Source organism: Pelecanus crispus, chromosome 1 (assembly GCF_030463565.1).
Source record: "Pelecanus crispus isolate bPelCri1 chromosome 1, bPelCri1.pri, whole genome shotgun sequence".
NCBI classification, from domain to species: Eukaryota; Metazoa; Chordata; class Aves; order Pelecaniformes; family Pelecanidae; genus Pelecanus; species Pelecanus crispus.
The window spans coordinates 60,533,440-60,560,548 of NC_134643.1; the positions used below are offsets into that span (position 1 = coordinate 60,533,440).

General features: G+C 43.4%; 1 protein-coding gene across 1 annotated transcript in view; it reads right to left on the minus strand.

The window, feature by feature from the left end:
• Window positions 1-3,305: 3,305 nt before the first annotated feature.
• Window positions 3,306-27,109, minus strand: part of ISX (intestine specific homeobox) — a 28,771-nt gene continuing 4,967 nt past the window's right edge. Inside the window, exons 2-5 of the mRNA XM_075707161.1 lie at window positions 23,763-24,005; window positions 8,936-9,087; window positions 4,205-4,321; window positions 3,306-3,542 (exon numbers count right to left, since the gene is read on the minus strand). Of these exons, the coding sequence (XP_075563276.1) occupies window positions 3,306-3,542; window positions 4,205-4,321; window positions 8,936-9,087; window positions 23,763-24,005 (749 nt within the window). The remainder of the gene's footprint in view (window positions 3,543-4,204; window positions 4,322-8,935; window positions 9,088-23,762; window positions 24,006-27,109) is intronic.

The following is a 27,109-nucleotide window of genomic DNA, read 5'->3' on the forward strand; positions in this document are numbered from 1 at the left end:
GTCAGTCTCACCTCTGTGCCTGGAAAGATCATGGAGCAGATCCTCCTGGAAACTATGCTAAGGCAGATGGAAAATAAGGAGGTGATTGGTGACAGCCAACATAGCTTCACTAAGGGCAAATTGTGCCTGATGAATTTGGTGGCCTTCTGTGACAGAGTTACAGCATTGGTGGATAAGGGAAGATCAACTGACATCATCTACCTGGACTTGTGCAAAGCATTTGACACTGTCCCACATGACATCCTTATCTCTAAATTGGAGAGACATGGATTTGACAGACGAACCATTCGGTAGATAAGGAATTGGCTGAATGGTCACACTCAGAGTTGCAGTCAATGGCTTGATGTCCAAGTGGTGACCAGCGATGAGTGGCGTTCCTCAGGGGTCAGTTGGGACTGGCGCTGTTTAACATTTTTGTCGGTGACATGGACAGTGGGATTGAGTGCACCCTCAGCAAGTTTTCTGATGACACCAAGCTATGTGGTGCAGTTGACACCCTGGAGAGAAGGGATGCCATCCAGAGGGACCCTGACAGGTTTGAGAGGTGGGCCCATGCAAACCTCATGAAATTCAACAAGGCCAAGTGCAGGGTCCCACACATGGGTTGGGGCAATCCAAAGCACAAATACAGGCTGGGCAGAGAATGGATTGAGAGCAGCCCTGAGGAGTATGACTTGGGGGTGTTGGTTGATGAGAAGCTCAACATGACCCAGCAATGTGCGCTTGCAGCCCAGAAAGCCAACCATATCCTGGGCTGCATCAAAAGAAGCGTGGCCAGCAGGTCAAGGGAGGTGATTCTCCTCCTCTACTCCACTCTTGTGAGACCCCACCCGGAGTACTGCATCCAGCTCTGGGGCCCCCAACATAAGAAGGACATGGAACTGTTGGAGCAAGTCCAGAGGAGGGCCACAAGGCTGAGTGCTGGAGCACCTCTTCTATGAAGACAGGCTGAGAGAGTTGGGGTTGTTAGAATCATAGAATCATAGAATCATTTAGTTTGGAAAAGACCTTTAAGATCATCCAGTCCAGCCATTAACCTAACACTACCAAGTCTACCACTAAACCAATTAAGGGTAGAGTAGTAATTTCATGTTTCCTGGCTTGGTGGCTGGATTATTTTTAATGAAAGTAAAAACTAGGAATCATTAAGGTTGGAAAGGATCTCTAAGATCATCAGTCCAACCGTCAACCCAACACCACCAAGACTTATGAAATTCAAACACTCCATATCCTCACCAAGAAAAATTGTCATGTTATGATCATCCCAGAACCTTGTCTATGCTACACAAATATGCCCCCAGGATAAGCTGTCCCAATGCAAGTGCTGGCTTGAAGCCCTGGTCTACTTGTGCAAAGAGTGATGGTCCCTTAGCTTTAGATTATTACAATGCCAGTGTCTATAATCAAGCTAATCCTTGCATATGGACAATTCATACCCTGGAAACTGCACTAATGTGTGTACTTCACCTAACCTAGAAACCTTAGTGTGATCACTTTTTCTTCTTTAAAGTGAGCCCAGGGTGCTTAATTTAGTCAGGTGTGTGTGGCTGCAATGCAGTCACCTGAAGTTGCATGAGGTGAACACCTGTTGATTTTAATCAGTTAGGTGCTTAAGCCCCTTTTTTGGAGCTGAAGCTTAGTCCTGTATCTGACTGGACTATCCTTCAGATGACAGATAAGATGCCAGGGATGAAGAGGATATAGTAAAGATCCAAGCAGGTGTGGGAAAAAGGTCTTGTGTAAGACCTGTAGGAGAAAGGACACAGTATATCTGACTTCTACTGAATACTTGTGGCCTGGAGAAATGAAACCCATATAGGATAGGATTTGTCTTTTTCCCTGCAACAATCAGCTACTCCCTAGCTTACAGGTCTGCCACACCTGAAGTACATGGAAAGCTGGTCCCAGCCAGACAACAAGAAAGCTTTTGACTCAACTGTGATCCCCTATGTAACTAACAATTAGCACCTAGAAGAAGGCTGAAGACCAGGCAGCTACAGTCCGGACAGAGGGATTTCTTAAGTAAGCAACCTATTCAGAGTCATTAACCTACCTGTCCTCCCATGTGGACAGGACAGCATCCCCAGCAAGCCTTTGGGTCATGGTTTGCTTTGCTTTTAGACTGTGTCACAAGTGGCCACCCTTCCAAGTGATATGTCTGCTGGGAGGGAGACCACATTTTAATGGCTTTGCTCAGTAGCTTCCCCTGTCAGTGTGCAGTATGGCTGCTGTGGCTGCAAGACTGAAGATGGTGCAACCCTTTAAACAGTGCTTTCCAACAGTGCTTCCTGTGAAAGTGGAGACGTCAGTGGAAACAGGATTGGACCCTGAATAAGCAGGGGGGAAAAAAGCACCATATGTTGGAAGGAGATGAATATTATGTAAATAATAAGGCATACAGACATTTTGTAAGTGGGCTGGCTGATCTCATTATTGATCTACAATTAAACCAAACTGTGGGGTCATACCAACCTATTATGTCTAGCAGATTAAACTCAGCTAGGCTGTCTCTTTTTGTTATTGTTTCTGATGGAGTTTTAGAGCTTTCTTAATTCAGGTCAAAAAATGAGAGGCTTCCTCATAAGCATTTTAATTAACCAGCTGAAGAATTCTCTTGCCCCCAGAGACTCATGGTACCAAATCCAGAGCTCAGCACTGCTACCCCTCTCAGACTGTCATATTTAAGCTCAAATTGTGTTTGTGCCCCTTTATTCAAGTCAAAAACACAGACAGCAAATCAAACCAATCCCTCTCTCTCATTGACTACTTGGGAAAAAAAAAGGGTCTTGAAAGTCTGATTTTTGACCTATACATGTTCTTTGCTCCCCCCAGCACATGAGGGCCAGAATGTATGAGGAAAGCAACCTAAACCTGCAGAGGAAAGCCCTTTTGGCTGGACCTTGGGGCTACACACACCTCATTGCAGGCATCTTGCTTGCCCGAAGCCATCAGCGCAATAGGGTTATCCGGTGTTGTCTCAGGGCTGGGTAAAACCCCAGTTCTTTTGCAGGGCTGCTTGGTGCACTGTCCCCCCAGGGACAGGCTCTCATTTGAGCAGTTGGGTTTCTACAGAGTATGCTGCTCCTCAGATTGACGGGGAGGTCCTTCCCGGTCCATGGTGGCTCATGCCCACGTTTGCTAGGCCTTGGCAACTCATGGTGGCACTTCTGCAGCAAGCTGACCTTGTGCCACAGGCCACCCATCATCCTCAGAAGCTTGTTGAAGGAGAGGAATCACACACTCCCAAAATGGTCATGGGCGAGAAAAGCACACCCCCGAAGTCCCACACTCCCCCGTATCCTCCTCTATGTGGAGCTGGCACAGATACTGCTCCTTTGCAACTTGTGGGGTAGCGGTGTGCCGTAAGGGGGGAGGACGTTGAAGAGCAAGTACGGTTTTGGGAAGGGCAGCAGCTCCAAGTGCTGGGGGATGAAGGAGAGCGTGCTGGGCAGCCAGGCAGTTGTCAGCTGCCCTTGCAGTGGTGAGTAGTATCCCACGGCAGGGATGGTAGCAGCGAGCTTTCTTGGCATCAAGCTAGGAGCCTTTCAAGAATAAAAATGCAGTCTCAGGTGAATCAATACAGACTTTTAGTTAGATACAATTTACAATCAACCTTATTTGTTTCCCCAGTGCTTCAGTAATTAAGAAGAAAAGTCTAGAAGAATAGACTCCCTAAAACCCAGTGAGTAAGGTGAAATACCCTTTGTTTTAGCCATGGAAAAACTCCTGACAGGGAAAGAGCCTGTGTGTCAGCCTAGATAATATTAACTGTCCGGGACTTAGCAAGGATGGGGGTCAACAGCAAAAGGCGCTGGTCAGCCTAACAAGGCTGGACATTGTAAAGAGACACTGTCTATAAAGAAACATGGCTTTGTGGCTGCCAGTGTCATATTTCTCCCTGTTCAGGAAATTTCTGATGGTAAAGGTATTTTGATCCAAAGTATGATTTACAGGGAAGAGATTTAGAAGTAAAATGGGAAAAGATCATCCTGCAAGAGACACTTCATGGCATATTTACAAAACAGGTTTCATTTCATGAAGAAATGTGTTATTTGACCATATTTGCTGAGATTTCTCTTCATTGTATTGCTGTTTCTGTCTTTTCCAGTCCTCCTTCTCTGGGATAGACCCATGTGAAGAGATGACCTGGTGAAGGATAGCTCTCTCTCCCTGAGTGGCTTTATACATAGCCTCTGATACTCACTGTGATATCTGACTTGGGAGTAGGAATGAAGTCAGCTTCTGTCAGATGCTGAAGGCCACCAAAGTTGCCAAATTTTTCATGTTTCCTCCACTTTGCTCGTTGGTTCTGGAACCAGATCTGGATACAGGCAAGAAAGAAAAGGCACAAAAATGAACAGGAGGTACAGAAGGAAGTGCTCACATCCAACTATTTTCCCTACTCTCTAAATGAGCATCAGAAAACATGGACCTCCAGCTCAGCAGAACCAGGGGATGAACCTACAGGAAAACATTGGGTTCAACACAGCACCTTTCAACCTTTGCATAGCATGTGGGATCTCTGGACCATCATGACAGCCTCTTTTCTCTTGCAGCTCACAGAAAAGCTAGGATCTCCCTGTTCAAGGCAAGACAGTGTCACAGGGTGCATCAGTTCTTCCAGTGCTCTCCTGGGAAAGTAGATCCTTTTGCGGTCAAAGCTTTGCAGCAGTCAAGACACACAGCATTCTGTTTTCTCTAGGAGGTGTGATTTGTTGCATGACAGGGCTCTTTCACCCTGTTCCCAACTGAATAGACTGGGAAAAGACCCACCTATATGTATTGCTGGGCTGCAATAAAATGTGTCACCAGTGGAGATGTAGTAACAGGGTTCCTCCTATATTTAGCTGGTAACATTTTGAAATTGACGTAAGGGACCTAAGCAAAAGACCCAAGGGGATACCATCTTCTAAATCACTCAGCAGCCTGAGTACGTTATCTGCCATCTCTTTTGCACTGGAAAGCAGACAACTAATTTTCTCAAGGGAGTTTCTTTCATCTGTCAGCTGATTTGACCTGTCTGGCTTCTGGCGGAGGCACACAAGTATTTATTGAGTAGCCACAGTAGCGTATCTTGTTGCATTGCTGTGAAAAGTTGAATCCCCCTTTCATTGTAGTTTCTAGCTGGCTTAGGAACTTGCTGTTTGAATGGAAACATTTCTTTCTAGGCAAGTGATTCACATGAACACAAGGTGTTAGTGATCAAAACCAGATGCTGCTGGATGTAAATATGTATGTATTTTAAACCCAATAATGAGCAGCTCAGTTATTTCTGCACCTCTTGCCCAGGAAGTAATGGGGATGTCAGGCGCCCTCTGTTATATTGCTGATAGTTAGCAGTATCTGAGGTTACTGAAAGGACAGTCCTGTTTATCTGGGTTTGCATGTGTTTGAGAACTGCTTAGTCTGTGTGAACTGCTCCATTCCCTTTCTATGCAGGAGTTATATGGTGAAACAGCAGCATAAAAATGACTCCTCTTTAACACCAACAAAGTGATTGAGGGCAGAGGGGGGACTGAAGCCAAAATCCAACCTCTGAAGTGCTCCTTCCAAAGTCTGCACATGGGATAAAGTCCTTACTTCAGGGACTTTTTTTTTTTTTTAAAGGCAAAGCTGTGTTCACAGACCAAACTGGTCTTTTTTGCCCAACCAGCTTCCAACACCCTTACCCCTAAAATGATTTCTGAAAGTCCACCCTGCATTACTGGGATCTAAACCTATTCCTCCATGCTCTGCCTACCACAGGTATCAAACTACTGATACCATTTATTCTCTGCATGCTATCAACCTTCATTTTTCCAGTGTTCCTGATCTATAGCACTGAGACAGAGCACAGTATTCCCATGTTTGTTCACAAAAGTCACACCCCTGCTAAAGCCAGGGACAAGTGCTTCCTTAATCCTGCCTGAGATTTCACAAAATAATCATCTGCCCTCTCAGTGATCAGCAGGTTGTCCAAGGAAACAAGGACTAAAACAGAGTGGAGAGGGAGGGTGGCATGCCCCGTGTTGTAGGAATGGCCTCCATTTCTGGCTTTGTAAGATTGTCCCTTTGTTGTTCTCTTGCAGACACATGACCAATGATCCGGAGCTTGCACTACTAAAGAATCAGCCTTTTCATTATTTTCCAGTCCCCTGATCTTCTTACCATTTCCTAGCACTATCATTACAGATTTTACTGATAATGTAGTTCAAATTCACGTTTGTGTCAGTAAATGGTTCCTATGAGAGACCACCTATGAAATGTCCTCATTTGCAACTGGACACCTGTTGCAGACCTAGCTTTTTGTCTACTAGCACATGCCATTTGATCTGCTCTGTTTTCATAACACAAGCAGAGTGTAGGACCAAGGCAGGGTCCTTACAGTGACATGACATCAATGTTATTACCTTTATCAACCAAATACATAGAATCATAGAATTATAGAATCATAGAATCATAGAATCATAGAAACATAGAACCATAGACTGGTTTGGGTTGGAAGGGACTTTTAAAGATCCTCTAGTCCAACCCCCCTGCTGTGGGCAGGGACATCTTCCACTAGATCAGGTTGCTCAAAGCCCTGGCCAACCTGACTTTGAACACTTCCAGGGATGGGACATCCACAACTTCTCTGGGCAACCTGTTCTGGTGTCTTGCCACCCTCATTGTAAAGAATTTCTTCCTTATATCGAATCTAAATTTACCCTCTTGCAGTTTAAAACTGTCACCAATAATCTCATCTTAAAATATGAGTTTGACAACATCTATTTTCCACAAACCAGTGTTGATAAGCATTAAATAGATTACCATTTCTTTAATTCTTCATTGACAGAGACTCACATTGGCTTTATCACTGTTTTGCCAAAAATCAGTGTTTGGCTGACAGGCCAGTCATTATCTGGTTGTCCTGTTTACCCTTTAAATACTGACACAACGTTAGATTTCTTCAAGGACTCTGGAATGTCTCTTGTGCCCTAGGACTGATTAAATATCAACACTGATGACCCAAAGTGCTTCTCAAGCAGCTTTTTAAGAACTACTGGAGGTAAGTCACCTAGATGTCTGGATTTAAAAATAACTGTCTGTAGCAGCTGCTGTTCAACATTGTCCTTATGGAAGGTGTTTCATCATCATCATCATGTGATACTACCACCTTACCTGACATATTTCCAAGGTTAGAGCAGAAATTATGACTCAACTTCTTTGCCATTTCTGCATTATCCTTGAGAGTCCCACTGTTTCTATAAAGTAACAGATCAATATAATTGTTCACTTCTTTTTTTGTTTGTTCTTAATGGACTTTTATCGAGTTTCTCATGATCCTTAATTTTTCTGACCAAAGCTTTGGCCTGTATCCTTCTGTTTTGCTTATTTTTTTGTAATTTCTTGTTTCTGATATTTACTCATCCAGTATCCTTCATTTTGTGTTGCATGTAGGCATGACACATGCAGGGATATAATTCCATCTATCCACTTAAGCTGTTTCACAGCAATCATACATTTGCTTCTTGATTGGAGGACACAAGCTTTTTCACAGTTATGAAATGTTTCACTTGGTTACCCAATGGTTGCTCACTGTTTTTTCCCCCAGTTAAATTATCTCTCTGAGGTGATTTGACTTATACTGCTTTTAGCTTTGTCAAAACTATTACTTCAAAGTACCAAAAGCATATAAGAATTCTCTGCACTCTATTTTGTTTATGTGACAAATGCAATCAATCAAAATTGTAACAGCTTGTAACTTGTACCTAAGGTACTGCTAATTTTTAGTTCTGTGGCTGTTTCCCTTTATCAGCCGAGATGAGGTCAAACACAGAATTCCCTGTGTCATGTGTAACACTGTCTGAATTGGGAATTTGCCACCTGCAATTCATACATGAGGGGCTTTTTGCTTCCTTTGTGTGCATCTCAGGTTGATGTTTCCCATGATAACTCTTTTTTATTTTTTCCCCCTACAGATTATAAATAATTTTTTAAACAGAAGATTGTCCTGTTCTTTCATGTCATTTGCTGTTCTGTTGGGAGCACTGACTAGTAGCCCAGCTTTTGCTTTATACCGTTGGAAATGCATTGTGGGTGCACTGGTATCACTAATGGGCATATTACGGCTATGCTGTTCCAATTCTCCCTGTCATCTAACTATGAAGTAATATCATCATGGTTAGTCGATAGTCCCAGGTGTGTCATAGGCAATAAACTGCTCTGTGTTGAACTTTGATTGTTAGAGTGAGATATGTGCATAGAAGTACACTGATGACTCTAGCATTATGGCAAGTACAGAAACTGCCTCGTGCAAAAATCATCACAGCAGTGCCTGGTAAACAACACCAAATTCCAATACACGCTGGTATGTATATTTTAATGTAGCAGATTTCATATGCAGTAAACATTTGGAGTCAGTTTTGAGATCAGTCAGCAAGACCACATTACAGCTGGGGGGAACTGGATTAGTTTCTGTGCACTGAAATTACAGCCAGGGCAGAGCCTGTGATATCAAAATACAGAACAGTAAGAAAGCATTTTCATTTGGGCAGTTATTTTAACTTTTTTTGAGACCCTGTGGAAGGTGGATATAGATGGCAGTTTGTAGTGGGTGTACATTAATCTATAAAAGGTGGATAAATGATTAATAAATATTTTCATAAATGGCCGCTCTGTGTCTACAGAGTCCAACAGGTTTCTCATAACCATCTGTAACTCCTATTTGCTATGCATTTAGTATGCTTAGAGCTCCTGTTAACCCTTTGATTAATACCGTTTGGTTAGTCCCAGCTGGGTGACAAATACTTTTTTCTCTATTTGTAAAAGGAGAACAGTGATACTGGCCTCCTCTGTAAGGTAACAGAGAGGTCACGTATTTCATTAGTGTTGTCACCCAGGCATAAACTATTAAGTATGTACTCTGAATAAAAAATTGGTGCAGCAAGCATAGTCTTTTGTAGACACAATGTACCTGGACTCTGGCTTCTGGGAGGTTTATCTTTGCTGCTAGTTGATTGCGAACATGGACATCCGGGTAATGAGTTACTTGGAAAATCTTCTCCAGTTCCTGGAGCTGCTCAGCTGTGAATGTTGTCCGGATTCTCCGTTTCCCTTTCCTCTCAACTGTGCAAACAAGGAAACGTGTATCACATTTTATAGGAAAAGGCCAGAGGGCCACAAGAAGATTCAGAGATCCAGCAATTTCTGTAAATTGCTATGCAGCTGGCATAGCACCTCCAACACCTTCTAGAGATCTACTTACCATAGGTGACTGTCTCCTGACCCAGCAATGAATGTGAATGAACTCCTTTATCATTCAAAAGTGTCCATTTGAAGTGCTAATTCCATTCATCCACTGCACATCAACAGCTACCCTATGTATTTTAACCACAGTAGCCCTGCAATGGGTTTGTCATCAAAGTCCTTCAGTGTTGGACCAACCTTTGACACCTTTTTGCTCCTGTTTGTCACATGCACCCATCTGTTGCTAATTTATAATCCCTTATTAACTATTTGTGAAGAAACCCTTAATGTAACTGGAAATGATGTGGAAGTCAACCATTCCAGACTGACTGACTGCTGCTCTGTTCCCATACCATTCCTTCAGCAGTATTTAGGGATAGCCAGCAGTTTCAGTGCAGTGTGACAGTGGCATTAAAAATGTTACCTTACAAAGAAAAGTCATGGTATTCTCCTGACTGCACCGTTGTGGTGTGGGGACTTTCTAAACAAGCTTAACCTTAAGAACTACAAGGCCTTAAAACCCACGGAGCAGCATATGGGGAACATTGAGTGCTGTGAATTCCTATGGGGACTCTTAGACTGTTCTATTCCTTCACCTGCTGTGGTGTGACCACACTAAAGACTTCCCTCAGCACTCCTACACTGTTTTGAAAAGGCCCTCCTACACCAGGGTATTTTATTTAGATCATTAACTCTGTATGCTACTCGGTGTAAGTTAGAATAAGGTCTAGGTTGCTCTGAAATGATGCTGAAGGGCTGATGTCTTGCAAGGAGGAAGAGAAAGGAGCAGCAGAAGTGAGGTCTAAGGCAGCTGATCTGCAGAATGTGGAGTTCAGCCTTGTCCCAAGGCTGGAATCCTCTTTGATGCACAAATGGAGTATCTTCCAGCTGACATTGAATGACCAGCGCAAAAAGCCATGACCCAAACATTGTGAGTCACAGGGTTTTTTCTGCTGAGCTTGGAAAACTGCAGCCTGATAGGAGCATAAAAATTCTAATATCACTAGTGTCTATGATGAGCTTGCTACTCAATGACCTTAGGTAATTGGCAATGACACAAAGTTGCTCAAGAAAATAACCTTTTTGAATAACTGTTTTTGCCTTCTATGGTCTGATGACAACTACCAATTCCTACTATGTAACTAGATGCATACACTTCCTAATGGGAACTGTTAACCACAGAAGGTTAGCTTAGTCCCTCAAAGAGACTTTGTACTTTTTTTTCCCCCTTGTGTTCAACCATTAGCATAAACTTTTCCTTTTTGGGGCTAAAGCAGTGAAAAGATAACTAAATGCCTTGGCCAATATAAACTGGGCTCTGTGCCAACCAGAAAATGACATGTTTCATTCTGTAACTGAAATTTCATTGTGACTCTGTTGTCACAGAAAATAAGGAATAAAAAATTCTTTCCACTGACTTGGTAGGAAGGTGCCTAGGACACGATATCTGGGGACCAGTAAGTGAATATATTCTGTTGTGAATACTGCATCTTTTCTAATCCTTTCAGGTACTTTGAAAGGAAACCAGTCATGCAAGAATAAGCGAGGAGCGTCATTTATCATAAATGCTGTCAATACTCCCATATGTCAGAAACAGCCTAATAAAGCTGATATCCAACACAGTTAAATCCGTATCATTAGCCTTTTCACCAGCCTATCAAAGTACTACCCATTAGACTGGAGCACTGGCTTCAGCCCCAAGGGAAAGATATTATTTACATTGAATCTTGCTGGCACTACTGGGGCAGAGATCTGAAATGAGAAATATTTTTGTGCATTTATGCTGAAGATAGCAATGGGCACTCTCTCCTAAGAAACCCTTAATCCAAAGTTGCATCTACTTGAACCTTCCCAAAAGATGGCTGTAAGGGGGATTTATTGCTATATGGATTAAAAGGGAAATATCAGTGCTGAGAATATGAATCTGAGGACACCACATCCCCTGTAGATATGATAGAGCTAACAGTTCATAATGGTGTCTCTTGTCTGGAAGATTTTCACCTCACTTCTCTGTGGGGGCTGGCCTCCAAATCCTCCTGGAAGATACTGCAGACAGATAAGATTGAGTACCAAGGTGATACTTCGTCAAGCACATCATGCTCTGTCATACAGTAATGAATCTCTCTGCCTTATTTGTATCATTACAATGTATGGTATTTATATTTCTCTAGTACAGGGCAATTCATGTAGCAGATCCTGACAAGTGAAGTTTGCCCTGACCTTGTGTGGAGTAATTGCTGGAGGTGATTTAGAGATTAAACTTAGATTCACAATTTTAGGAAAGGCACAGCATTGAAGAAGACTCCAGGGTGAAGTGCAGCTGGCATGCGAGGAATCCATTTCATGGAAGTTCCCTGGGCCTGCAACCTTAGACGTCGGCAACACCAGGGGAACTTGGTGTGTTGGCTCTAAGAGGAACTGCCCGGAGGGTGGAGCGGTGCGGAGACACCGTGGCCAGGCTCTGTGTGGCACCCCAGATGGGACTGCTGTGAAGCATTCTGCCCAGCTGGGGCAGCTCCTGTGCCCTTGGATTCCCCAGTACACTCCGTCAAGCCCGGAGACTTGGGTCTATCTACGGACATGAAAAGACGAAGCGTTTGTTGCCTTATTGCTGCTGCTTTTAGTCCCTGTATAGTCCTGACTGTGCCAGAACATGGCGAACAATTTATTGTAGAAGTACTTACCAAAGGAACAGAGTGCAATATAATGGAACACTGCAAGAACTTGGGCAAATGATGGATGAATGAAGAAGGACAATAGGAAAGGGTATAATATGAGACCCTGGGCCAACAACCTGTCATGTTTTTGACAAAATGCTGCCCTTTGGTAAACTTTGCTCATTATAATATCATTATAATACCAAAACACACCTCCATCCCAAAACCTACCCGCCTCTAAGGTGCAACCACTCCTCACTGAGCTTGTGCTTTGAATTTTTCCTAGCCTATACCTTTAAAGCAAGCGAGAAAGTTTTACACCAATCATAACAAAGTATGTATGACTAGAGTCACTCAAGCTCCACCTGAAAGGTAAAAAATAGTATAAATTAGCCTAAGAGAGAGGGCATGTTAGGGAAGATACCATCGCGTACCACTCTGACTTCTGGGATCAGTCAACGGGCTGAGCCTCTCTTCCCTCCCATTGGGACACCTTTGGGTAAGATTTGAACACTTGGTTATACCAAGTGCCTCCCCGGAAAACTTAGAAATCTCTATATAGAGTCGCTTTATATCTTTTGATGCATCTGTGTTATCCATGCTTTGGTATTTGCACGTGCCTTGCAGTCAGTGAATTTATCGCTGGTAATCCAAAGAACCTGTGTGTCTGTTGCTTTAATAAATTGCTTTGATTCATTGGTATAGCCGTGATAGTTCTCATTGAACGCGACCAGACACTTTAAGTGTTGTCATGGTAGTTCATGCAACACAACTAGACGAAAGGTGTCTATGTTATCTGTGCATCTGTAATCATGATAGTTCAGTGCACTGAATGTGATTGGACTTACAACGATAAATTGGGTACCTTCCAAAGCCCTCTTGACACAACACCTTGTCATGGCCTCAGAAATTTGAGGTCTCCCTGAGATGTCCTGTATGTCTCCCTGAACACTTGTCCTGGTTTCGGCTGGGATAGAGTTAATTTTCTTCCTAGCAGGAGGCATAGTGATGTGTTTTGGATTCAGTAGGAGAAGAATGTTGATAACACACTGATGTTTTTAGTTGTTGCTGAGTACTGCTTATGCTAGTCAAGGACTTTTCAGCTTCCCATGCTCTGCCAGGTACACAAGAAACTGGGAGGGGGCACAGCCAGAATAGTTGATCCAAACTGACCAAAGGGCTATTCCATACCATATGACGTCATGCTCAGTATATAAACTGGGTGGGGGTTGGTCGGGGAGCAGCGATCGCTGCTCGGGAGCTGTCTGGGTATTGGTCGGCGGGTGGTGAGCAATTGCATTGTGCATCACTTGCTTTGTATATTGTTATTGTTATTATCATTATTATATTGTTATTATTATCATTACTATTTTTCTTTACTTCAATTATTAAACTGTTCTTATCTCAAGCCAGGAGTGTTTCTCACTCTTACTCCCCCAATTCTCTCCCCCATCCCACGGGGGTAGGGGGAGTGAGTGAGCAGCTGCGTGGTGTTTAGTTGCTGGCTGGGGCTAAACCATGACAACACTAAACTGAGCTCTGCCTCTATCCAGGGTAGAAGACTGGCTCCACAAACCTGGGAGAAGCTGCAGTCTACCTCCAACATGTCCTGAGTGAAGCAAGAAATCCAAGCTCGAACTGTGACCACATCCTTGTTCCTGTGGTCCCAACTGTTCCTAAACATCTGGGATGCTGGCAGGGTTCTTGCCCTGACAGGTTTTGTATGCACAGGCAGTCTGTGTACCTTCTAGCAATCAGAAAGCCTTCAGGAGACAGAGAACAAACCTACCTACCTCCTGGAAGATTTCTGAATTAACAAAAAAAAGCCCCATGTTTTTTTCTTTTTAAATGTATTAAATCAATGAACTGAAATATAATTTCATGACTATGCAGAGCAAGAAAGAACCTGTCTACATTTTAAAATCTAAGATGTCACATCAGATTAAAAAAAAAAGTATATTTTAGTATTCCATCAGAATACAGCAAATAATGATTTAGCCCAGTATAAACCCTTCTGTCTCATACATTAACTAGAGTCTATAGAAATGGGATGACTGAAGTGGACCATGATGAAATTGAAGTGAATGCCAAAGACCAGCTGGATCAGATGTGATTGCAGTGGGCACCATACAAACAGCAATCACTAGTTCTTGCCTGTAAGCACAGATGATGACAGCCATCACCTCCTCTTCATAATGTGGAATCAAAGCTAAGGCCAAGACTTCTAGTGCCCAAACCAGAGAATACTACCTGGATTAGAAACGAATGGTTTAGGCCATGCTAGCTGCAGGACTTCTCCATAGACAGTATGTTCATACACACCAGAGACAGAGATGATAATGTGCCTATCTATCCTTGGCTACCACCTTAACTAGTTGTGGGTGCTGGCAGGACACGTGCAGAGTCCATCGGATTAGTCAGTGTAGATAGACTCAAGAAATCAGCTTTTATAAGTATCTCTACAGGGCAAAGGTGTGGAACACACTCAGTAGTCAAGTCAAGTCTAGAAGGAGCTGCAAACTCTATCCTACAAAGAATATATGAGAATGAGAAAACAAAGGCTGTGCACAGCTGGTGTAAGTTTGGGAAGAAACTTGTAGTTGAGCTTGGACATCTTATGGTACCTGAGAGCTGGACCCATTGCCTTGAACCATACAGTATTTTAAATTGTTCTGGAGATGGGATGGGGAATAGATCTGCCAGATAATCTCTTACTGCACTCTGTCCCACTGGCAGCCAAGAAGTGTCCAGGATTAGAGAGCGTGGCTTCAGAGAGAATAGGCTTGTGAGTTTCTGGTGTCTCATCAGCTTCTTTGGTACGAAAATGACCCAGATAACTTGGTGATGGACAAAAGAAACTCCCTATCAGTTCACTCCTACATCCTCCACTTTTTTCCTTTTTGAAAGGTGAACTGTTTTACAGACAAGACTCTTGGTCCTCAAGGGAAGGATCTACACAGTGCTCAGAAGTGTCAATCCTACTGAAACGAGATTTTTCAAAGCTGAAATTTATCAGATTAAACAAAATACAATAACATGAGGTCATCTATGGAACAGTAGAGACCGAAGGACAGGCTTCGATTTCAACTGGAAATGAAATTAAATTGCTAACAAAATAGAGTCCTGTGAACTAATCAAGGCTTTTGCCAGTAAGAGATCTAGAAGAGTGCATTTTTTTCTATAAGTAATCGGTCATTCTTTTTTTTTTTTAAAAAAAAAATCTACGAAAAAATACAAAAATTCTAGGACTGTATGTTAACATTTTCCTTTGCAAGATGGAACTTTCTCTGACTGTAGCTTTGATACTTCCCTTTGCCTTGGGACCTTAGCTTAGAGATCCCATAGCAAACAACAGCATTCAGGATTACAGTCTAATAAAGAATGTGGGTGGAAGATATAAGACTAGAAAGTGTTGGAAGTGTAACATTGGCTTTACAAACGTGGCTCTATAGTCTCTGGGGAAATAAGACTCTGTCTGAGTTTCCTGAGCTATTTTCTATGTAAAAGCTGGTGATATTCAAGTGTGCTTTTATGCTCTGTGAAAGTCATTTGCAGGTTAGCTGACTGCTGAAACCAAGCCTGAAAATCCAGGCAGCTAAATATGTCAGCATTTGCAGATGCTTAGAGATATAGCTGTCTATACATTGCCTTACTGTTGACATTGGAAGGGCCAGATTCTCCATGCTGATAAAGCAGTATAGCTCCTTTAAATTCAGTAACAGGCTCCATTTGTCCTCTGCAGTTCTGGCTTTATTACTAGGTCAGACCTGGAGCAAGTTGAAACATTTGAACTTGATAATGTGCATATCTATTCTTGGCGACCAGCTTAACCAACTTGATTCTTCTTGAAGGTGTGCAGTGAAAGGATAAGATCAATGGGTACAAGTTGCAGCAAGTAAAATTCTGATACATAATAGGAAAAAATGTTTTCACCATGAAGGTACTCTGACATGAGCCTGGAGAAGCTGAGAAGTCTCTGTCCTTGGAGATATTCTAAACTTGACTGAACAAAGGCCTAAGCAACCTGATTTAACCTGGCCCTGCTTAGAGTTGGGGTTGGACCTCCAGATATCCACTGGTCTGAAGCCTCCCCCATCATTCCTTTCCTAAAAAGTAAGGGAATTTAAGCTCAAGGAGTCTGATTTGCCATTGCTTATTTACAAAGGTTTAGCTTAGCATATTACGACTTATTTCCACTGTCCAGTATAACACAGTTGCAAGATGCTAGATGTATGAGCAAATCAATACCAAGATAACTACTTGTACCTGAGTTTGCTAAATAAAAGATACGCAGCTGCAGCAATGCCATACTTGGGCAAATTCATTCTGGCCTGTAGTCTGTAGTAGGCAAATAGCCTATGGTACACCTCGCACTGCTGTCTCTCGGCTGCTCTGTGTACCTGAACCAGCTAGATAAATGCTGCTTCATGGACATCTCTGTAATTGCATCTCCTATTTGCACTTAGACCATTAGCAGGCTAAGACTGTATCAAACCTACTTGGTCTCATTACAAGGGTGCATACACTGGAGGGATAAGGAACTAAAAACCCAAGAGAAGGGCTGGAAGTCAGTGCTGGCACATCTTTGCTTTGCAGTATGTAATCTAGGTAGATGAAAACTGGTGGGATCAGTTTATCTTGCTGCAATCCCCTTTGTTGTTTCTGGACAGACACTCTCTCATGGTATGCAATAACCAGATCCAAAGATTTTGCTGCTTCTTTGACAAGAAGTGAGAAAGCAGTCACATAAGCAAGCAAGTGGCTTTAGCTACGTAACCTCAGAAATAATTTTTTCTCTGTGTAACAAAGTTGACTGTACAATTTGTTTCTCAGAAGGAAACTCAGGAGCATTGAAAAAGAGACTCATTATACCTGGTTAAGTTCTGTTTTTCCCTTTTAGCCTCTTTAAAAGAAGTTCCTCTCTCTCTAATTTTTAATTCAACCAATTACAGATATGTGGGTGTCATGGTTTAGCCCCAGCCGGCAACTAAGCACCACGCAGCCGCTCGCTCACTCCCCCTACCCCCGTGGGATGGGGGAGAGAATTGGAGGAGTAAGAGTGAGAAATACTCCTGGCTTGAGATAAGAACAGTTTAATAATTGAAATAAAATAAAGTAAAATAATAATAACAACAATATAATAATAATAGTAATAATAATATGCAAAGCAAGTGATGCACAATGCAATTGCTCACCACCCGCCGACCAATACCCAGACAATTCCCAAGGAGCGATCGCTGCTCCCCAACCAACCCCCGCCCAGTTTATATACTGAGCATGACATCATATGGTATGGAATAGCCCTTTGGTCAGTTTGGATCAACTATTCTGGCTGTGCCCCCTCCCAGTTTCTTGCGTACCTGGCAGAGCATGGGAAGCTGAAAAGTCCTTGACTAGCATAAGCAGTACTCAGCAACAACTAAAAACATCAGTGTGTTATCAACATTCTTCTCCTACTGAATCCAAAACACATCACTATGCCTGCTACTAGGAAGAAAATTAACTCTATCCCAGCCAAAACCAGGACAGTGGGTCTCCCAGCCGGTTTCTTCCTGTGGCTTTTCTGAATGTTATTCTCTTATGATGACATTCTGCTCATGACAGCCAAGCCCACAGCAAAAACAATTGCAACTCTATCAAAGAATTATTATAGAGCGCTGATGGCATCAGGACAAAATGTGCTTGTCTGTGTACAGAGATGTGCCCATGGCAGTCCCTCTCCTAGTTAAAGAGGTGGCTCACAGCCTTCAAAAGAGCTTGCGCTTCAATATTGAGGTGGCAGTACGGTAGTGTGACTAATCTTTATTAAAGTGGTTTTCCAGCCTTTGTTAAGAAGGACTGGCATAACCAGCGAGACCGATCCTAATTGGATAGCTACAATGTGCTACGGATAGAGCCTTCTGTTAGTGAAACACAGCATTTAGCATCCAGCTGCTGGCCATTCAGGCGTTGCAGAGGTTAAGACAGAGCAGCACGACTTGAACTTTTAAAGGCTTGACTTCCCTCCCTTCAGTCTAAAACTCCTTGACGGAGAGTTGCTTCCACCCTGGCGCAGAGTACAGTGCCTAATCACCTGACAGCAAGGCTGAAATGCAGAGAGGTACAGACTTTAGTCAGTGTGAGCAGGAATCCTAAAAATACCAGGTCAGAAACCTGTTTAAGCAAGCTGCATGGCAGTGGCCAGGGGAGTTTCTTAGTCTGCTTGTCAGAGGAGTTGGCAAGGAGTAGACAGTATGTATGAAACCATTCACGCGGACAGTTTGTTGCAGAGGATGGTTCTCACCATCATCCTGAGCCCCTGGTGAATTTAACTCTTCCCATCTGCCAGCAAAGAGATGACGGTGTTTACAAACACTGGTGCCCTGAGATGGTGCTGTGCGCAACTCTGGCACAGCCAGTGGTGAGCCAAATATCTGGAGGGAGCATGCAGGCCATGGTTTGAGGGACCCCAGCTGACATGGGCGTGTGTTAGTTTCCAACACCTGATATCAGTTCTGTACCCAGGCTAAATGACCTGCACCTTCATGAACCCCTTCAGGTCAAAGTGGATTTGGGGTAGAGTTATGTATAGTTTCCCTGTTCAGCTAAATCTCAGGCTTGAAACATACTTTCTCTGAATGTTCAGCCATTGCCAAACTTCACGTTAAAGATGAGAGAGCAGTAACCAGCCTAATCCAATAATGATTTTCACTGAGGAAAACAGGTTCCCCACCACTCTCCCCACACTCTCTGGTCAACCACCTTTGTTAGAAACAAGCCATTTGCCCATGCAGAAAAATGAGCTTATTGCAGGTTGCACAGACAGCCTGTTTTTTACTTTATTCCTGCTCTTTGTTGTTATTTGTACCTGCAAACATCTAGACATCAATCAGGCATGCTTGTTTACATCCCTGCCTCAGAGTCGGCTCTCCCTCCAAGAAAGCATAATTCCATCATTATTACAGTGCGTAGTCTCTGCTGTTTCCCATTTCAGCATAAAGCATTTGCTAGTACAGTAGGTAAAAGGCCTGCCCTCAATTTTAAAGAACAGTAATTAAAAGCACCAAATCCCGGGGATGTAATAAAAAATTCTCAGACAATTTAGGAGAAGCCAATAAGTACTTGTAAGGTCTTTGAAATAAAGTTATCAAAATGTGCCATCAACTTTACAAGTGGTCACATTACACAGATTTGACTAGCAGGAACAAATTAACCTCTGGGTCCTGTGTAATGTACGCTTTGGATCAAAAATTCCCAGGAAAGAAGGGGCTTCTTGAGGAAAGCATTGAATGCTAATATTTGCTTTAACTAAAAAAAAAAAAAACCCAAACCCCCCAAAACTTGAAGAAACAACACAAACAGAATTTATGATAGTCCCCCAACGGCTGGCAGCTTTCCTTTCTTCAGTGCTTACTTGTATCAGTGAGACTTCTATGTGAACATAGTCTGAAGGGTGGGAGTAAAGGATTCAGGTTTCACACCTTTCATTTACTATCCAGTATGTGATTATAAACAGTCAGGCTTCAAAGAGGGAGAAAAACAAGAACCAGCCTTCAACAATGCCTCAGGTAAACCCACCAAAACAAGGTCAATGGTCTGTTGCATTTCTAAATGTATATAGGAATACTGCACTTCAGAGGCATGCGGCTGCAGGGACTATTCACACTGACAAACAGAAGACTGGTAAGATATCTAATGGCAGCAAAATTATATATATAGGCATTTATTTTTTCCTCCTGCTTTTCCTTTTCATTTAGAATTGCTTCCTTTTGTTCTGCAGGACAATGGGATGCTTGTGCGCTTTCTTGCAGTCCCATTGGCATATTCTAGGCAGCCGATATTTATCTGGGATTGTGATGATACAGTGCTTCATTGTCTCTTGGGTGTTTTATAAATGCATTAAGGTAAATCAGCATATTGGGGGAAAGACTGTTCTGCAAGAGATAAACCATGCTGTTTCACAGTGGTACATGGATTTGACCACGTTGTCCATGAATGAACAGTACAATGAATTTATGGCTTCAGAGAAAACATAAACACTAAGCTAAAGGTGCCTGCAACTGGCATCAATACAGAGGGGACATGGCTTATACTGGGAGTTCTCCTGGACTGAGATAATCTCTATATTTCCTATTGTCTTCATGATAATTGCAACCAGAATTTGTCAATATGCTTTGGGATCAAAGATGCTATCATAACAATAAAACTATTAGATTAATAACAAGATCCTTGAGCTCCCAGTCAGCAATGTGCAGAGGATTTCTGCTATGGAAATAGTTGGATGACATTGACCCATTATGGCAGCCTCCTCTACAGTGAATAATGAAGACATGAGCTGCGGGAAATAACATTGTCCAGTTGTTCCCATGGCCTGAAACCCCCAGTTCCTGGTGGAACTAGGAGCCAGCTCCATTTATTGGAGCCTCATCTACCTTGTATTTTAATTGTTGCCCAGAGAAGTAACCCCACAAGACCAGGCATCTCCCAGCGTCTTCAGGTGATGGTGCTCTCTGGCTTCTCCAAGGCACTGACTGCTCCCTCGCTGGAGCAGAGGACTGGAACCATTAACCACATGCAATGCTGGGCACATTCATCCACTGCCTTTGGATGTAAATAGTTGCAGCACACACACACAAATGTATACAATCAGACCCAGCATGTATAAAAGACATTGCAAAAGAATTGCCCATGGGGATCTGAACTAGGCTGGGATCTTGTACGTAGCAGTCTCCAGCAGGACCTGCCGTAGGTCAGGCAGGCATCGGGACATGTAATCCTCTCAGGCTCCAGTGCTCAGCTGCCATGGACTGGTCAAGTCTCAAGGGTGTCACACAGAGCAGAGAGAAGGAATTAAAAGGAAAGTGTAAGCTCAGGATTTAACTTGGGCATTTACATGGACGTGTTGCTGTGATGCTGACCTACAGCCACAAGAGTTTGCCCTGCTTGTTCTTAAGTTTTGGAGACCCTTGCAGTGATGGTGGTTGCACATAGCAAAATCACAGCAATTAATCATTTCACAGAGAGCTGGCCCAAGCAGAGTCTGTACCCACAGCTCCAAAGTAAGTCCTCTCTCAGAACGGTCTCTTTCTAAAATGGGTTTTATCAGCGCTGCTTCCCAAGAACCAGATTTTCTGAAAAAGTTCTGCTGAGCTTTTCATGCAGAAGGCCATAGGTGAAAGCACCCAACAGTCAGAATGAAGGCTTCAAATTCAAACGGTGGCTTAGCAAAACTAAATGCCACTGTCAGCATATGTCTAGCATATGAGGGCTTTTTTTTTGCTTCCAATGCAGCCTCGAAGTTCAAAGTGCAAGAGGCATTGGTTCCTGTAAAGGGTTTGTGATAAGGGCATAAATCTATTTAAATGACACTGCATTTCTAAACTGCTTAGTCACAGAAGCCATTTTGTGGGAAAAGCAAATTTTTAGGAACACTACAGTGTTACAGGTTTTCCTGGAAATATGCTCCAAATTCACACTCAGGGTCACAGTCGGGGTGCTCTTGCTATCTCAGACCAGCTGCCCATGAAGGGCATATTGTCATAGCCTCCTCATCATCTTTCTCCTCCTATCCAAAAAAGCACCAGATGAACCCCAGCCCTCCCGCCTCCAAGGTGATTGCATAGCATGCTTGATTTCTTCTGCTCCCTGACAACAGTACAGACGTGTATGCTTAGTCAGAGCCTAGTGCCCTTCCTCACAAATTACAGGTGTTTTATATAGGTAGAGGCAGGCTGTGAGAAAGGGGTGAGGGAATGCCCAGCCAAGGACTTCTGATGTCTTTCACAGCTCTCCTGCTGCTGAGGTTGGTGCTGTTCCCCTGGGCGCTTGTAGGCATCTTCAGTGTGGGTGTGAGGGAGGTCCTGGGGGTACCTCCATGGCATATGCTATGGACATTTGGCACCGCCCAAGTGCCTTGTTAGAAGACCTGTATCCAGCCTATAGCTACCATGACAATAAGCGTGTCTGAAGCACCACAGAGTTGATAGGCAAGGAAACAGAAGTTCATTTGCTATCAGCTTGAGCTGTAAGGATTACACACTGCTCTCATGGATGGTGCCAGTCTACCTCTCCTGCAGGTGCGGCTGCCAGCCTCATCTGGGAAAGGTGACACCAGAGGCAGAAGAAAAAGAGATGCCAGCTCTTCTCTAACGTAAAGGGGAGGAAGGAGGCTGAAGCTTATGATGTTGCAAAGGATTTTAAACCCAGGCCTCCAGCTCTCTGCTAAGAATGCCACAGCATGTGAACGGGATCCGAAACGTCATTGTTTGTGCACCGCAGGAAAATGCCAGTCCAGTGCTCTAGGATCCTCCCCCCTCCTTCAGCCAGTTTCTATCAAAGGCTCAGCAACTGCGGGAACCAGTAGCCTAGAAAATGGCAGATCATTAAACCTCTGCTTGGTTTCAAAACCCCACTGCCACCAGGGAACAGAGGGATTTTGTTTAAAATCCTTTAAAATATAAGTTGTCGATGAAAGGGCCTGCTCAGCTCAGATCAGTTTTCTGCAGACAATTACATGCTTTCCCCCCTGCTTTGCTGATGAGACTGGTACTGACCACTGTGCTGGTCAATGAGGCTAAGTGCTGAGTTGGGACACCTGCCTCCCTCCTCTGTCACCCTGGGAAAGCCCACCTCCCTGCTCTGGTGTGATCCCCGTGGCTGGGGACTCCCTCCCACATGAAATGTACTCCTTCTTAGTGCTCACAGGCTGAGTACCAGATACATACTGCCCTGGCTCTTCTGCGAGGAGGCAACATGATATTGCCCAGCTGCCATCAGCTGCCTGCAGCTTACAGGGAAGAGGTAGACTAAAATATCTGGTTATCTTAGAAGGTTTCTAAGCATCAAGACAGATGCTGTCTCTTGCAGGAGGAGGTGACAGCAGTTTGTCACAAGACTCATGTATATCATAGCAGCAGCAGCAGGAACAAGGCTTTTCTTTGAAACGTATTTCACAGAAAGAAATGTTTCCTCTGCCAACTTGCAGAGTATAGGCCGAGGAAGATGTGTGGATCTCAGTGACGCCAGCTGAGTAACCCTGCATCTACAGTAACATGAGCCTATTAGGAGTCTTCAATGGACTTAATTGAAATTGCTGGTTTTTTCTTTCAGAAAGGAGCAAATAGTAACAATCTATGCAGGAAACACCTTACTGCTGCTACTAAGAACCTGTTTTCTGGAGTGTAGTATTATCGTCTGTATTAACCTTTCCTAAAACTCAAAGAACTTAAAGCAGTTTTTGTCACATGCTACTAAAAAATTGCAGTCTGTCTGTTAGGAACTTGTCTTGTTCAGGTACCATGCAACCTGCTTAGCTTAAAGTCTCTGCAACATATTGGCAAAGTATATTTGTATTGTCCTTTGCTTTGGCTAAGCAATAGACTGCTGTTTACTAGTGCTCACAACTAATGAAAAGAGCAGACCTACCAACATGGCCAGGCTTGAAAATTGTGCCTGACACATCCTGCATGCCAGACCTATTGCACATTGACAGTTTGCCTGTGCACGTGCTGATGACCTCTTCATTACCTGTGCAGTGGGTCCAAGGTGTACACAACACATTGAGCTGATTCAGCATGTTCAGCAGCCTCACTCCCTGCGTTGTGCAACGCCCATTTACCTGGAGGGTGAGGCCACTGAACATGCTAACTCCATAGATTGCCACCCCACATAGGAGGGCAAAGAATGCTCAAAGCAGTCCCTATCACTAAAATTGGTAGGGTTGGCAGGCCTGAGCTAGGTCTTTAGCTCATCCATGTTTTCGATGGCAAGACTGAAGAACCACCCCTGTGACTCAGCCAGGAGCTTAGCAGTAGAAATATTTGTGACATCTGTTGCTAGCTATTGCCATGTACATCACTGTAAGATAACAGGTGTGTTTTGGGGTACTCTGGGAGAAAGTTTAGATATAGAGGCACTCACCATGAAGTGGATGGTTCACTGGGAAATCACATAGCTGATCTTCCTCTTCCTCGTGTCTTCTTTTGCCTTCCAGGTGTTCATGTCCTGTGTCCTCACCCAGGAGGGAAGCTGGGCTGCCAGTAGGTCTCCTGCAGCGAGCTGCCTGTTCTTTCTTTGCCCTGGCCATGGGTGTAGCACATGTGGCAGGGAGAAGCATTTTGGCTGAAGGTAAGTCACAGTCTAACTGACTCCTGCTGCTGGAATCTGTGAAGGGCACAGCACAGGACAGCTTAGAGTAAACCAACTGTTGTTCAGTGCACCTTCCAGTTCGTGTGGAAAAAAGAAGCATGGGTATTGGTCTAGATACTTTACCATTCAGACCTGATCATATTTAAAATGGCCTTAATCCTTCTGTACTGTGCATTGACGCCAAGATGACCCCATGTTGCAGGGGCATGGTCCCCAAAATCTAGCCTGTTCTCTGCTTTCTTCCACCTTAAAACTTTCAATGGTTCTTGTGGGAGACTTTCAAAAAAGGACTATAGAAATAAGGAGACACAACCAAATGATCAAGAAAGCTCAGCTTCCCTGTCAGTATCCAAATTGGTGGCTGCCTTTTCTGAAGAACTCAGAAGTACAGTAGATGTGGAGCTGCTCTGAAAATCCATCAGCAAGATCACCGTGCAATTTGCTGGATGCCAAATGCTTTTAAAAATCTGGTCCTTTCTTAATTGTCCCTGTAGCTACATCTACTGTGTAGGAAGATGGGCCACAGAATAAGCTAAAGGTCAGTGTCTTCCCTGATTCAGGTCCATGTGTCCTTTCTTCTACATCTGGGCTGCCTGCTGCTCAGATTTAGGCATTGGAAAATTCTGAAGGCAGCCTTTGTCCAGGCTGTCAACATTTCCCATCTGCCTTTGTGGCAGGTGACACTGGTGATATCTAGGAAGGTACTGACAGCCGACTCATCTTCATGAAATCACCTGCATGCTCTTGTTGACAGGACAAACATAAGAGAAGTGTATATTAGCCCATTTTCATGAAGTGCATAATGTTAGCTTAGATTTCAGCATGGGTGTTATAAACAGTCTCAGGGGGAGCTGAAGGTAACCTCAGCAGTAACCAGTCATGACATGTGCTAGGACACCTGACCCTGAGTGGTGACGAAATTGGTCACAGAAACCACGATCTTCTGCCATGATATTGCCTTATTACTAACACCATCATCTGTTTGTAGCATGGGCACTGCAAAGATTTTTCAGATTAGTTTTCTGCCCTCATGAATGTAGTATGAGTCCTTAGTCTTCCTTGTAAAGGTAAGCAGACCTTGCAGAGCCATGCACTGAAATATAACATGCTGGGAAGCCTCGTGCTTCAAGGCAGTGGGCTCTGTGGCTGTTAGCATACCAAGAGAGATATACCAAACACTCCCATTCTCTTATGCACTCTTTTCTACATTAAAGCCTCACCATAAGCCCTAATTCTGAGTGTTTTATGTGCTGCCTTTGGTAGATACAATCAAAGCTCAGGCTTGACTCTTCAGAGACAAGATAACTGGATCTGTGCTGCTTTAATGGCAAACGTAGAATTTGATCTAGTTTTCCTTCATACCTGGTTTTCTTTGCTTGGAAAGGCGGAGTAAGAGGCAACACATAAGCATAATGAACCCATTGGGGAATTTAGGTTCCACAGTTAGCATGACCCTGAATCGAACGTGACAGCACACGTTTGTCTGCTCTTACCACCAAAGAACATTAAAATCTTAATGCAGTAATGGACTGCACTTCTAAGCTTCACCCACATCTAGGCTCTGGGGTCTGCAGCACCTGTGGCTGTTCCCCTTTCCCCTCTCATCTCTAAGTAGCAGCAGGTGTGAACCCCAACAGGTTGTACTGGAAGAAACTCAATTTTTAATATACATTTTACTTCTGGTGCAGTATCTAGCATTGGCAAACCATCTAACTTTTTAGACTTGTCAGAGTTATATTTTCTGAACAAATAACAGTTCTATTTGTAAACAGCCTTGGAGCAATGATAATTATAACATCTGGAGACAAAGTGCCCAATTCTGCCCTCAGTAAAATCCCACACAATAGGAATTTTAGAGGGCTGACACTGACATGAAGAAAATGCAGTTAGGAGAGCTCTGGAAATTAGCCAAAGCCTCATGTCAATAAAGGATAGTTGTTCAAATATTATCTTTTCAAATTATCACCAATCTTTGGGTAAACTTCTAAACACAATTGCATGTGTCCAGCCATGCTGACCTTAAAAACCTGGTATGAGGTCCACCTCTGTGTTTGAGACATATTGTGCAAAATGGGACTCATTTAATTCCTTTAGGATCAAATAGGTTTGAGTTTTCTGGTGAGAAAGCAGGTGAGGTTTTGAACAATATTTGTAGGATAAAGGAGAAGGATAGACCTGGGAGTGGTCACTAGCATGGGGCTGGGGTTAAATGATTTGCTCAACAACTCAGAGGATATCAGTGTTGGCATGGGTTCTTAGCCCAGGATTTTTATCTCAATCCCCTATCCCTAAATTAAGGACTAGTTGCACTCCCTTGCTAGATGGGAATGCTGCGAACATGAATATGTTACAGAATTGATGGTGCTTATATCCTGTAGTAAGGAAGAATGTAAGGGTACCTGAGCAAGGTGCTCTTACAGGCAGTGATTAAAGCTTTTGAAGAATAACACTGGCATTTTTTAAATTATAGAAGACTTTTCACATGTCCTCATGCTTCATATACAACTTTCCTCCCCCAAATTATTCTCTGAGATGCTCACATACCGCAGTGATGAGCATGACTTACGTATGAGTATGGATAGAATAATTATAGGCTGAAGAAGAGAAAACAGGGAGGGAATGGAAGACTGTCCTAGGCAGATGAGAAAATACCAATGTCTCTGAACTGGTGAAAAGGAGTGGGAGGATCTGCTGTTGGAGATCAAAAAAGCAAATTAGAGTGGCAGGAACTTTAAAGAGAGGCTGGAAAAATCAAGGAAGTTTTCTGGAGGATAAGATTGAAGGTAGATGACACTGAGTTTAAAGCACATATCTGAGAGTTAGGAGCCCCAAAGTCTAGCTCTGTTTACATTGCAACCTTCTCTGCTGCTTGCTGTCCTGAACAAGCAAGGAGGCTGTCTGAAGTGGTAGCTCTTTAGGCCAGCCAGTATTTTTTGGTGCATATTCATGTGACTCTAGCAGAGAGCTCTGAAAAATACCTATGAATTGGCATGGGGTAAAATTTCCTCCAGGGAATGCAGTTTTCGTTTTTTTTTTTTTTTTCAGGGATGGCAATGACATTTCAGCCTGGCACAACATGAGATATTTGTTGCTGTCATGCACAGAAGTGACTGTGACTT